Source organism: Oryx dammah, unplaced genomic scaffold (genome assembly GCF_014754425.2).
Source record: "Oryx dammah isolate SB20612 unplaced genomic scaffold, SCBI_Odam_1.1 HiC_scaffold_244, whole genome shotgun sequence".
Classification (NCBI taxonomy): Eukaryota; Metazoa; Chordata; class Mammalia; order Artiodactyla; family Bovidae; genus Oryx; species Oryx dammah.
In genome coordinates, this window is record NW_024070412.1 from 219 (window position 1) to 13,543 (window position 13,325).

Here is a 13,325-nt window from a genome sequence, read left to right on the forward strand (position 1 = left end):
TATTCAGCTTCAGGTCTCATCTGAAGTTTAAATTAAGAATTAGTAGAGAAGTAAGAATGGAATTGAAATGTATCTTGAACCTGTCTGCTTAATCCCTGCTCCCCGCTAAATCATCTTTCATCTCTCTCAGTCTGATCCACTTTTGAGAAAGAGAATGCATTAGGGCATCCCCCGGAGAGACCCTCCTCTCTTGTCCTCTTGGCTCTGCTTGGAGAGTCTTGAGAAGCCGGCCCACTGCACAGAGTTTCTCCTCCTTCTCTGGGACTTTTCTGGCAGATCTAGCTGGCCTGAGACAACCCCTTTCCCAGGCTGTATGTCTTGCCTTGAACTGTCAAGGGGCCTTTGTGAAATGTGAGGTAGTATTTTGAAAGAGTTAGATTTGGCAGCAGACACACTGGGTTCCAGTTCAGCTGCAGGACCAAGGGCTCCATCCTGGCTAAATAACCCCCCGCAGTCATGACAACGAGCTAGTCAAGGGAAAATGAGATTTAAAGGACCCCTTTACCCCACCTGATGGCAGATTCTCTGTGTGCTGCTCAGAAAGCCCGATGGGCAGCTAACCAGAAAGCAGCTTGTGGTGGTCTTTGGCCGAGTTGTCCCCAGCCCATCCTCCCTTCTCCTCCAGTGGCCATCTGTGACATTCCTTTTCTTTCTGCAGAGACTTTCTGGGAGCTTGGCAACTGGACTCATTGTTCTGCCACGTGCGGCCACTTGGGAGCCCAAGTTCAGAGACCCCAGTGCCTGATGGCCAACGGGCAGGAAGTGAGCGAGGCCTTCTGTGACCAGCTCCGCAAGCCACGGGCTGCGTTCCAACCCTGTAACATCCGGGACTGCCCCCCAAGGTGTGTGCAGTCACTCTTCTCTCCTTGCTACCAGTGTTTGACTTGTTTTAAAATGCATAGTAATTTCGACTGAATATCTCAGCCACTAAGATTTGTTTTATGTGGACTATACTAGGTGCTCAGCTAAGTAGTTTATGTGGATCACTTCACTGTCACCTATCAAGTCAATATCATTCATTTTCTTTTTAAAAATATTTATTTTATTTTATTTTTTTGTTATGCTACACCATGTAACCAACCAGGGGTTGAACAAAGTCCCCTGCACCAGAAGCTCAGAGTCTTAACTGCTGGACCTCCAGGGATGTCTCCAGTGTTGTTCATGCTCTATTATACAGTTGGAAAAACTCGCCTAGGCCACACAGTTACGAGGGCCAGAATTCAAACTGGGTTAGTCTGATTTCAGAGCTTCTGGTCTTAATTGCCACTCTCACCTGCTCCCTGCGCTCACAATGTACCTTAAGAGCACAAGGAAGTTGACTTCATGGGTTCACCTCAGAGATATGGCAGTAGGCCAGCATCACAAGAGGCACTCATGAAAAGCGCCATTCCTTAGACTCTACCCCCATGGATGGTGTTGTTGTTCAGTCGTATGTCGTGTCTGTCTCTTTGTGACCCATAGACTGCAGCATGCCAGGCCTCCCTGCCCCTCACTATCTCTCGGAGTTTGCCCAAGTTCATGTTCATTGCATTGGTGATGCTGTCTAGCCATCTCATCCTCTAATGCCCTCTTCTTCTTCTGCCCTACATCTTTCCCAGCATCAGGGACTTTTCCAATGAGTCATCTGTTCTCATCAGGTGACCAAAATGCTGGAGCTTCAGCTTCAGCATTAGTCGCTCCAGTGAATATTCAGGTTGATCTCCTTTAAGATTGATTGGTTTGATATCCTTGCTGTCCAAAGGACTTTCAGGAGTCTTCTCCAGCACCACAGTTCAAAGGCATCCTCACTTCTTTGGTGTTCTGCCTTCTTTGTGGTCCAGCTCTCACAACTGTACATGCCCACTGGGAAGACCACAGTCTTGACTATACGGACCTTTGTTGGCAGAGTAATAATGTCTCTGCTTTTCAACACGCTGTCTAGGTTTCTCATCGCTTTCCTGGCAAGAAGCAATCATCTTCTGATTTCATGGCTACAGTCACCATCCACAGTGATTTTGGAGCCCAAGAAGAGGAAATCTGTCACTACTTCCACCTTTTCCCCTTCTATTTGCCATGCAGTAATGAAGCCAGAAGCCATGATCTTAGTTTTTTGTTTTTTTTTTCGATGTAGTGTTAAGCTGGCTCTTTCACCTTTCTCCTTCACCCTCATCAAGAGGCTCTTTAGTTCCTCTTCACTTTCTGCCATTAGAGTGGTATCATCTGCATCTCCAGGGGTAAAGCCATGAATAACATTTCGATATCATAAATGACACAAATCAATAGTTTTAAAAGTATCCAAAATCAAACTCATAATCTCCACCAAATCTGATCTGCCCCTAGTTCATGTTTCAGATCACAATGACTACATCCAAAGCTACCCACCCCCCTTTCCTCTCACTTCCATCTGTTCCTGTCAGTTTGCCAGTGTTCCCAAAGTCTTTGTCATTCCTCACAAGGGCCACGTCAGGAGCCTCCTGAGTTTTGTCTCCTCTCTAGAGTGCCTTGTCCACTCTATAAGCAGAAACATCTTTTACTTGTTTTTTATTGGAGGATACTTGCTTTATGATGTGTTTCTACTGTACAGCAGAGTTAATCAGTCACATGTATACATACATCCCCTGTGCTTTGGAGTTTTTTCCCATTTAGGTCACTACAGAACACTAAGTCGAGTTCCCTGTGTGATACAGCAGGTTTTCACTAGTTATCTGTTTTATACGGAGTAGTGTATATATGTCGCTCCCAGTCTCCCAGTTCGTCTTCCCAGATGGCAATCATGGTACAGTTCAGGAGCTGCAGGAGGCTGGTTCGATCCCCAGGTTGGGAAGGTCCTCTGGGGGAGGGGATAGCGACTTCTCCAGTATTCTTGCCTGGAAAATCCCATGGACAGAGCAGCCCGGTGGGCTACACCCCATGGGGTCACAAGAATCAGACAAGTCTGAGCAACCAAACCACAACAAGGAGCACACAGGTGCTACCTCCTTTTTTCTTCCCTTTGGTTTCCATGAGTTGAAAATCACCTTTCCAAAATTTCCACCTAATTTTGCCCTAGCTCTGCTCTCTGAGGCCACACAGCTGATGGCTCTAACATCCCTGAGGACGACTTTGTCCCGCCCGATGCGATTGTCTCTACATGGTGATTCTGTTGCTTCTGAGTGAAAGGAAATCTGAGAGTATGGCTGCAAATTATTGTGCTGCTGCCCACTCCCAGAGACACGTGTCGGCCCTGAAACAGTCACAATGCTTGGATGGGCTTTCTCTTTGGAAGACAGTCCCCATAGGGTCTGACCTACTAAGCTCCTGTAGTTTTTGTTCTTAGGTGGCTCACAGGCACGTGGTCAGAGTGCTCTGTGTCTTGTGGTGAAGGATTCCGCAGTCGGCAAGTGACATGTAAGCGCACAAGAGCCAATGGAACGGTGCAGGCATTGCCGCCGAGAGTGTGCATCCCCAGAGACAGGCCTCTGGGGAGAAGACCCTGTTCCAGTCACCCCTGTGTTCAAGGGTTCATTGAACAAGGGAACCAGGTAACGCTGACAAACCTAGTATTTAAAAATCATCCAGTCCCTGTGATCAAACCCACGCATCCAAAAAGGGGCTTCCCCTGGCAGTCCAGTGTTAGGACTTTGCCTTCCAATGCAAGGGATGTGGGTTCCATCCCTGGTCGGGGAGCTAAGATCCCACATGCCATGAGGCCAAAACATAAAACAAGCAATATTGTAACAAAACCCCACCCATCAGGGCCCCTGCCCACAGGGGAGAGGAGAGCACCGACTCCTGCAGGACATTCAGGAAACTCATCTGCACAGGGAGCTGACCACACCGCACACCAGCTGGTTCTATTCTATCCTAGACCTCCTGGTCAATATTAACACAGGCTGCAGAGGTCAAAAGTTCCCTTCTGAAAGTGTTCAGTATTGTCAGTGTGCGAGAATAATGTACTCTTTCTGCACTTCTGCCCTGTGGTGCAGCAGCTGTTGCTCTTGAGAATCATTGTGCTAATTCTTAGGTCATTAACTCCAAGTCCTACATGACTACACACTTCTCTAACTGGAGAGGATGCAAAACAGAGGGAGATACATCTTTCTGGAGAAATAAAGTTAATTAAAACTATGAAGAAGCAAGGAGTTGGCAAAAACTATCCCCTCCACCACCAACATGAAAGGGGGAAGTGTGGGGGAAGGGGCACATGCCCAGGGGGACAGTCCAGTCTGCGAAGTTTCACCCAGGGGCAGAGAAGGGGCAGCTGGGTCAGGGTGGCGCTTCTTCTGGTCCCCAGGCATCTCCAGACCATCCTCTGAGCTGGCCAGGGCTCCTGATGGCCGTGGAGGGGCTGGATTTGAATCCCGATTTCCATTTGACTGGGTCTCAGGGAGCTCGGCAGGGCTGCTTTTGTCTTGGTCAGTCATCCGTGGGTTGTTTCTACGCCTACTTCACTTGTGCGGGTTTTGCTGGGCAGCCCACAACAGCAGTGTAACATTATAAACCTCCATATTCTCCCAGCCACGCCCCTCTTTTTCCTGCTGAGGCCAGAGGGAGGGGCTGGGGAGTGGGACTGCCTGGCTTGGTAGGAGCGTCCGGCGGTGTTGGCCACACTCAGGGGTAGTGGGTTCCCTCTGGGGCTTTGCTGCTAATGTCACGGGTACCGTGGGTGTCTTGGGTGCCACAGGAGCCACTGGTGTCTGGGTGCCACTCTTGTCCCAGGTGCTGCTAGTGTCTTGGGTGTCGTGGGTGCCACTGATGGCACGGGCGCCGCTCTTGCGATGGGCACCGCTCTTGCGATGGGCACCGCTCTTGCGATGGGCGCCGCTCTTGCAATGGGCACCGCTCTTGCGATGGGCACTGCTCTTGCGATGGGCGTCATGAGTGCTGCTGGTGTCACAGGTGTCACTCGTGTCACGGGTGTCGTGGGTGCCACTGATGGCACGGGAGCTGCTGGTGTGTCGGGTGCTGCTCTTGTCGCAAGTGCCTCGGCGGCTGCTGCTGTCTCTGGTATCACGGGTGCCACTGGTGTCACGGGTGTCTCTCTTGTCGAGGCTATCACTGATGTCTCGGATGCCGCTGGTATGTCGGGTGCCACCTGTGCCACAGATATCACTGGTGCCCCAGGTGTCAGGCATGCGGTGGGTGTGGCAGGTGTCGGGGGTGCCATGGGTGGAGGGAGTGGCCCCATGGTCACACCAGGAAGATGGGGTAGGTGGGGGAATGGTAGGGTCAGTGATCTCGTCTGAATCATGGATTGTCTCTGGTATCCAAATGGTCTCCCTCAGGAATAGCCAGGCTGGTATGATGGTGGAAATCTGAAGGCTTTGAGGCTGAGGTTCTTGGATGGTGAAGTCCTTCATGGCAAGGGAGGGCTTCACAAGGATGGACTGGGGCCCCACCCTGGGTCTATTCAAGCTCAGACTTTCTGAGCTCTGGCTTTCGGCCCACCTAGAGCCCAGAAGCTTCTGCACTGTCACCTCCGAGTCCTCTTCACAGAGTGGCTGGAGTGGCTCCTTACCCACCTTGACCCATGGATGATGCCGAAGATAGGGTAAAGTAGCTCTGGTTGTCGTTTCAAGGGTCAGCATGCCTGCTATTGATGTTCTTATTTTAGGCAATGGCAAAGGCAATGGCAACCCACTCCAGCACTCTTGCCTGGAAAATCTCAAGTACAGAGGAGCCTGGTAGGCTGCAGTTCATGGGGTCGTGAAGACTCAGAGGTGACTGAGAGACTTCACTTTCACTTTTCACTTTCGTGCATTGGAGAAGGAAATGGCAACCCACTCCAGTGTTCTTGCCTGGAGAATCCCAGGGATGGCAGAGCCTGGTGGGCTGCCATCTGTGGGGTCGCACAGAGTCGGACTTGACTGAAGCAACTTAGCAGCAGCAGAAAGCTAGAAGTCCAAAATCAAGGTGTTGTTAGGGTTGGTTTCAGTTACTGGCTTGTAGACAACCACCTTCTGACACTATTGTTCTTGCTGAGTCGCTAAGTCATGTCCGGCTCTTTTGCAACCCCGTGGACAGGACTGTAGCCTGGCAGGCTCCTCTGTCTCTGTCCTCACATAACCTCTTCTCTCAGGACACACAGAAAAGAGAGAGAGTTCTGAGTGTCTCTTCTACTTCTTACAAGGCCACTTCCTCTCAGACTAAGGCCCCACCCTTTGGCCTCATTTAACCTCTAACCTCCTTAGGACCCTATCTCTAAATATAGTCACATTGGTGGTTAGGACCTCACTGTATAAATTCTGAGGGATACAGTTTGGTCCATAACATTCTGCATTTCCCCCCAAATTTATGTCCTCATGTCCACAATACACTCACCCCATCTCAACATCCCCAGAATTCTTTTTTAAAAATTAATTTATTTTTTAATTGAAGGATAATTGCTTTCCAGAATTTTGTTATTTTTTGTCAAACCTCAAAATGAATCAGCCATAGGTATACATATGTCCTCTCCATTTTAAACTTCTGTCCCATCTCCCTCTCTATCCCACGCCTCTAGGTTGATACAGAGCCCCTGTTTGCATTCCCAGAGACATACAGTAAATTCCCATTGGCTATCTATTTTACATATGGTAATGTAAGTTTCCATGTTACTCTCTGCATGCATCTCACCCTCTCCTCCCGTTTCCCCATGTCCATAAGTCTGTTCTCTATGTTTGTTTCTCCATTGCTGCTCTGCAAATAAATTCTTCAGTACTGTTTTTCTAGATTCCATATATATGCTTAAGAATATGATATTTATCTTTCTCTTTCTGACTTACTTCACTCTGTATAACAGGCACTAGGTTCATCCACCTCATTACGACACACGCAAATGTGTTACTTTTATGGCTGAGTATTATTCCATGTGTATATGTACCACAACTTCTTTATCCATTCTACTGTTGATGGACATCTAGGTTGCTTCAGTGTTCTAGCTATTGTAAATAGCGCTGCAGTGAACATTGGGGAACATGGGTCTTTTTCAATTTTGGTTTCCTCAGGGTATATGCCTAGAAGTGGGATTGCTGGGTCATATGGTGGTTTTATTTCTAGTTTTTAAGGAACTTCCATACCATCTTCCATACTAGCTGTATCAATTTACATTCCCACCAACAGTGCAAGAAGGTTCCCTTTTCTACACATCCTCTTCAGCAATTGTTGCATACTTTTGATAATGGCCATTCTGACCAGTGTGAGGTGATAATCTCATTGTAGTTTTAATTTGCATTTCTCTAATAACAATCAATATTGAGCATCTTTTCATGTGTTTGTTAGCCATCTGTATGTCTTCTTTAGAGAAATGTCTTGTGTATGTCTTTTGCCCCTCTTTTTGATTCGGTGGTTTGTTTCTCTGGTAGTGAGTTGTATGAGCTGCTTGTATATTTTGGAAATTAATCGTTCGTCAGTTTTTTCATCTGCTATTATTTTCTCCCATTCTGAGGGTTGTCTTTTCACCTTGCTTATAGTTTCCTTTGCTGTGCAAAACCTTTTACGTTTAATCAGATCCCACTTGTTTACTTTTGTTTTTATTTCCATTACTCTGGGAGGTGGGTCATAGAGGTTGTTGCTTTGATTTATGTCATCGACTGTTCTGCCTATGCTTTCCTCTAAGAGTTTTGTAGTTTCTGACCTTACCTTTAGGTCTTGAATCCATTTTGAGTTTATCTTTGTATATGGTGTTAGGAAATGTTCTAATTTGGTTCTTTTACATCAACATCCTCAGAATTCTTCAACCACTCAAGCAACAATTCCAAGTCCAAAACCTCATTAAAATATCACTTCGTCAGGTACGGATGAGAAGTGACAGATAAAATTAATCCTCGCCGAACCCATAAAGAAAAATACAACATATTGTTGAAACACATAACAGAAAATTTGGATAAGTAAAGGTACTCTGAGTGCTATGAAGGAGCCCATTCCCTTAAATGAACCAGAACACATGCTTCCAATTCAATTGGCGTAGAATTCATTTCTCAGAACCTCATATGATTTTGACATTCATATGGGAGAGTGAGTGAGGACAAGAGATTTTTAGAAAAACAAATCGATAGGAGGATAGACTTTCCCAACGTGATGTCGGACTGTCCTGCAAAACTGCTGTAAGTCAAACAGTGCAGCATCAGTGCAGAGCACACTGAAGTCGTGTGGTATAAGAAAAGCACAGAAACAGACCCGTTATAAATGAGTTTAAACCCAAAAGCAGTTAGTCATAGAGGGAAGAAGAGTTTTTTTAAAAATGCACACTATAAAACTACAGAAAGTTTTTAAAGGACATTAAAGAATGTGTTCATTGCTTCGTTGTGTCCAACACTTTGTGACCCCATAAACTGTAGCCCACTAGGCTCCTGTACCCGTGGCATCCTCCAGGCATAAATACCGGAGTGGGTAGCCATTCTCTTCTCCAGGGAATCTTCCCAACCTGAGCATCGAACCCAGGTCTTCTGCATTGCAGGTAGATTCTTTACCATCTGAGCCACCAGGGAAGCCTAAGGACTGTTAAAGAAGACCTAAATAAATGAAAAGGCACTGTATATTTATGGATCAAAAAACATAATATTATTCACGTGACAGTAAATTGATCTACAGATTCAACATAATCCCCATCAAAACCCCAGCTTCTTTGCAGAAATTGGCAAGCTGATCCTAAAATTCATATGGAAATATAAAGGACCCAGGATAGCCAAAGCAATCTAGAGAAAGAACAAAGTTAGAGGGCTCAGACATGTCAATTTCAAAACCTACTACAAGACAATCAAGACAGTGCAGTACTAACATGGGCTTCCTTGGTGGCTCAGCAGTAAAGAACCCACCTGCTAATGAAGGAGACGCAGGTTTGATCCCTGGATCTACTCACTCCAGTATTCTTGCCTGGGAAATCTCACGAACAGAGGAGTCTGGCAGGCTGCAGTCCACACTGTCCATGGGATCACAGAGTCAGATGTGACTTACTGACTGAACAGCAACATGGTGCTAACATAGCATAGACACATAGATTGATGAAATTGAATTGAAAGTCTAGAGACAAATCCATATATCTATGTCAGTTGATTTTCTACAAGAGTGACAATACCAATTCAATGAGGGAAGAACAATTTCTTCCTCATTGGTGAAGGACAACTGAATATGCAAATGCAAAAGAATGAACTTGGACTCCTAGCGTATAAGGTATACAAAGCATTAACTCAAAATTTATCAGAGACCTAAATTTAAGAGCTAGAGCAATAAAGCCCTTGGGAGGAACTCTGTAGCCATACATCTTCATGCTTTGGATTAGGAGATGGTTTCGTAGATATGACTCGAAAAACAAGCTACAACAACAAAAATAGACGAATGGGACTACATGAAAACTTAAAGCTTTGTTACTACAAGGGATGTGACCAAGAAAGTGGACAGCCCACAGAATGGGAGAAAATATTTAAAAATCATATACATGAAAGGGAACTTGTTTCTAGGCCTGTTTGTAAGTCCAACAAAGTTAGCCTAGGTACCCAACAAACATAATTGGCTATAGAGTACTGCACTGTAATAGGTTTATGATACTTTTCACACAAATAACACATAAAAAGCAAACACAAAATAAAACATTTTTCATCTTACATTACAGGACCTTGAAAAACTACAGTAGTACAGTTACAGTAGCTGACGTACAGGGGCACATTTGCATCTTTGACAGTTCTCAACTTGAAGTTTCACATGTAGAGGACTTACTGTAAACTGTGTACATTGAACAGTGACTTTTAGGCTATGTGAATTGTATCTCAATAATGTTTTTGGAAAATTATAAAAAACAATTGTATAAGAGAAAGTGGTCAACTAATTTAAGAGGAATAAATAAAATGAGAACCCAAACTCACCACATACAACAGAATAAATTCTGCTTTGATTAAAGTGCTCCAGTGTAGCCATTAAACTGGAATAGAACTACCAGAATGGGAAAGACCTTTTCAAGCATAAAACAAAGGAGAAGAAGAAATTCATATGGGTTACTAGTACAGAAAAATTTAAGAGCTGAATGTTAATTTTTTTCCTGTAATTCAGCTCACCCCTACACACAAGCCTCCATTTTTGCTCTAAGCAGGAAAATCCAAACTTGGCTGTAGCTTATGCTTTTACGCACAGTGATTTCTGAACCTTAACCTGGTCAATTAGGGATTGGCCCTGTGCTTTTCACTCCTTCTCCCCAGGGATGGTCTCAGTTTCTGAGGAGGAAAAGAGGATGGAAGGAAACTTAGAAAGCTGTCTGGCTCTGAAGGAGGGCAATCTGATCCTTACAGCTGGGCTTCCCTCCTCCCTACCTTCTCTGAATATTCGCTGGAAGGACCGATGCTGAAGCTGAAGCTCCAATACATTTGGGTCACTAATGGAAAGAGCTGATTCATTGGAAAAGACACTGATACTGGAAAAGACGCAGGAGGAGAAGGGGGCAACAGAGGATGAGATGGTTGGATGACATCACCAACTCAATGGACAAGAGTTGGAGCAAACTCCGGGAGATGGTGATGGTGAAGTACAGGGAAGTCTGGCCTGCTGCAGTTCATGGGGTCACAAACAATCAGAAACAGTTGAGCAACTGAACAGCAACTTTCCTTCGGCCAGCTCATCCCTGTAGCTGGTCTCTGGCAACACCACTGCAGCACATGGTTTTGGTACTCCAGCACGCAGGAGCTCACAAGGTTGTTTTCTTTTAATTTTTTAAGGTCAGTCTTTATTTATTTTCGCCATGCTTCACCACATGCAGGATCTTAGTTCCCCACCCAGGGATCGAACCCGTGCCCCCTGCATTGGGAGCACAGAGTCCTAACCAGTAGACCGACAGGGAGGTTTACACACGGTTGTTTACACTGCACTGTGCTTTCCTTTCAGTGTCCTGGACGTTGCCTGGGTCGCACTGTGAGGACGCAGCAGCATCACGTAATTTGTCAGCACCCCACCAGTTCTGAGTCCGGCTGCAATGACACAAAGAGGTACTGGCCCCACCCCGGGGCAGCACACGACCTCCGCACCTCAGATGAGCGCTGTGAGGTCTGGAAGTGGCATCACCCTCCCGTCACCGCCTCTCATAATGCACAGTTCCTACTCAATTATAAGTCCTTCTGGCGCCATCCTCAGTGGCACATGTTATGTTGTAGCTGTTCCATCACTAAGGCGTGCCCGACTCTTTGCAACCCCATGGACTGCAGCATGCAGCCTGTAGGGAAGCCCTGTCCTTCAGCATCTCCCAGGGTTTGCTCAAATTCATGTCCATTGAATCAGTGATTCTTTCTAACCATCTCATCACCTTGATATCCTTTGGGATTGATTGGTTTGATCTCCTTGCTATCCAAGGGACTCGAAAGAGTCTTCTCTTGAAAGTATCACAATTTGAAAGCATCATTTCTTTGGTGCTCATCCTGCTTTACAGTCCACTTCTCACATCGGTACATGACTACTGGAAAAACCATAGCTTTGACTGTATGGACTTTCGTTGGGAAGGTGATGTTTCCACTTAATATCTGTCTAGGTTTGTCATTACTTTCCTTCAAAGGAGAAAGCATCTTTTAATTTCATGACTGCAGTCATCATCCACAGTGGTTTGGGAGCCTGAGAAAAGAAAATCTGTCACTGCTTCCACTTTTTCCCCTTCTTTTGTCATGAAGAGACTGGATGCCATGATCTTATTAGGCTTTTGAATGTTGAGTTTCAAGCCAGCTCTTTCACTCTGCTCTCTCATCCTTATCAGGAGGCTCTTCAGTTCCTCTTCACTTTCTGCCATTAGGGTGAAGTGGTATCATCTGCATATCTGAGGTTGTTGATATGTCTCCCAGCAATGTTGATTCCAGTTTGTACTTCATCCAGCCCGGCATTTTGGATGATGGACTCTGTGTAAAGTTAAAGAAGCAGGGTGACAATATACATCCTTGACATCCTCCTTTCCCAATTTGGAACCAGTCCATTGTTCCATGTCCTGTTCTGTTACTTCTTGACTCACATACAGGCTTCTCAGGAGACAGGTAATGTGGTCTGGTATTCCCTTCTCTTTTTGGAATTTCCCACAGGTTGTTGTGATCCACAGGATTCACACAATCAAAGGCTTTAGCATAGTCGATGAAGCAAAGAAGAAATAGAAGTGTTAGTCACTTGGTCATGTGCAACTCTTTGTGACCCCATGGCCTGTAGCTTGCCAGGCTCCTCTGCCTGTGGGGTTTTCCAGGCAAGAATACTGGAGTGGGTTGCTATTCCCTTCTCGAGAGGATCTTCCTGACCCAGGGATAGAACCCAGGTCTCTTGCATTGCAGGCAGATTCTTTACCATATGAGCTACCAGGGAAGCAGAAGTAGTTTTTCTGGAATTCCTTTGGTTTCTCTATGATCCAGTGAATGTTGGCAATTTGATCTCTGGTTCCTCCGCCTCTTCAAAACCCAGCTGGTACATCTGGAAGTTCTCAGTTCACAGACTACTAAAGACTAGCTTGAAGGATTTTGAGCATAACCTTCCTAGCATGTGAAATGAGCACAATTGTACAATAGTTTAAACATTCTTTGGCATTGCCTTTCTTTGGGATTGGAATGAAAACTGACCTTTTCCAGTCCCATGGCCACTGCTGAGTTTTCCAAATTCGTCAGTTCTCTTTAATTTACACATTAGATCTGGATCCTAGTGTTTCCAATTATTCTAAATTTATTCCTCTGTTTAGAAACTGTTTGATTAGGACGTTGGGACAGTGGGTTGGCAGAGTATAAAGTAAACTTTTATCTTGTTAAGGGGCTTACACAAGAAGAATGCTTCTGTCTTGTATAAAAGTCTGAACTGGTAGATGGTTTAGCGGTTAGAAGAGCTCCACTCCCTGAGATCACTCAGAAATACAGACGCCTTCCATCTGGTGGCTCCACCACCCTAGAGGAACGTGCTGCAGCCAGAGAAAGTGAAGAGAGAGCCGAGAGGGCCACCAATGGAATCTGGAGTTCTGCCACCCTCTTCTTGGTGTAACTTTGAACTTTCTGAGTTCCTAATCTTCACAATGGGGTATTACTGTCCATGTCAGATTATGGTTGGGAAGTGTTTTTTAATTGAAGTGTAGTTGAATGACAAAGTGTGTGTTCTGCTCTACAGCCAAGTGATTTAGTTATACATATTTACGCATTCTTTTTTAATATTCTTCTCCATTATAATTTATCATAGGATACTGAATGTAGTTCTCTGTGCTACACATTAAGAATTTGTTTATCCATCCTATCTATAGAAGCTTCCGTCTGCTAACCCCAGCCTACCACCCCCTCCCACCCCCCCCCCCCCTCCCTTGGTGACCAGCAGCCTGTTCTGTCACTGATTCTGTTCCTGTTCATGGGTAGGTTCATTTCTGTCATTGCTTAGATCCCACTCATAAGTGATGCCACATGGCGTCT

The 13,325-nt window shown here is 45.6% G+C and overlaps 1 protein-coding gene across 1 annotated transcript; it reads left to right on the plus strand.

The window, feature by feature from the left end:
- Positions 1–604: 604 nt before the first annotated feature.
- LOC120859212 (ADAMTS-like protein 3) lies at positions 605–10,907 on the plus strand (the record flags this gene model as incomplete). Its single annotated transcript, XM_040235398.1, has 3 exons — positions 605–842; positions 3,296–3,500; positions 10,807–10,907. Coding segments are annotated over exons 1-3 (404 nt in total), but the record flags the coding sequence as incomplete, so codon positions are not given.
- Positions 10,908–13,325: the final 2,418 nt, after the last annotated feature.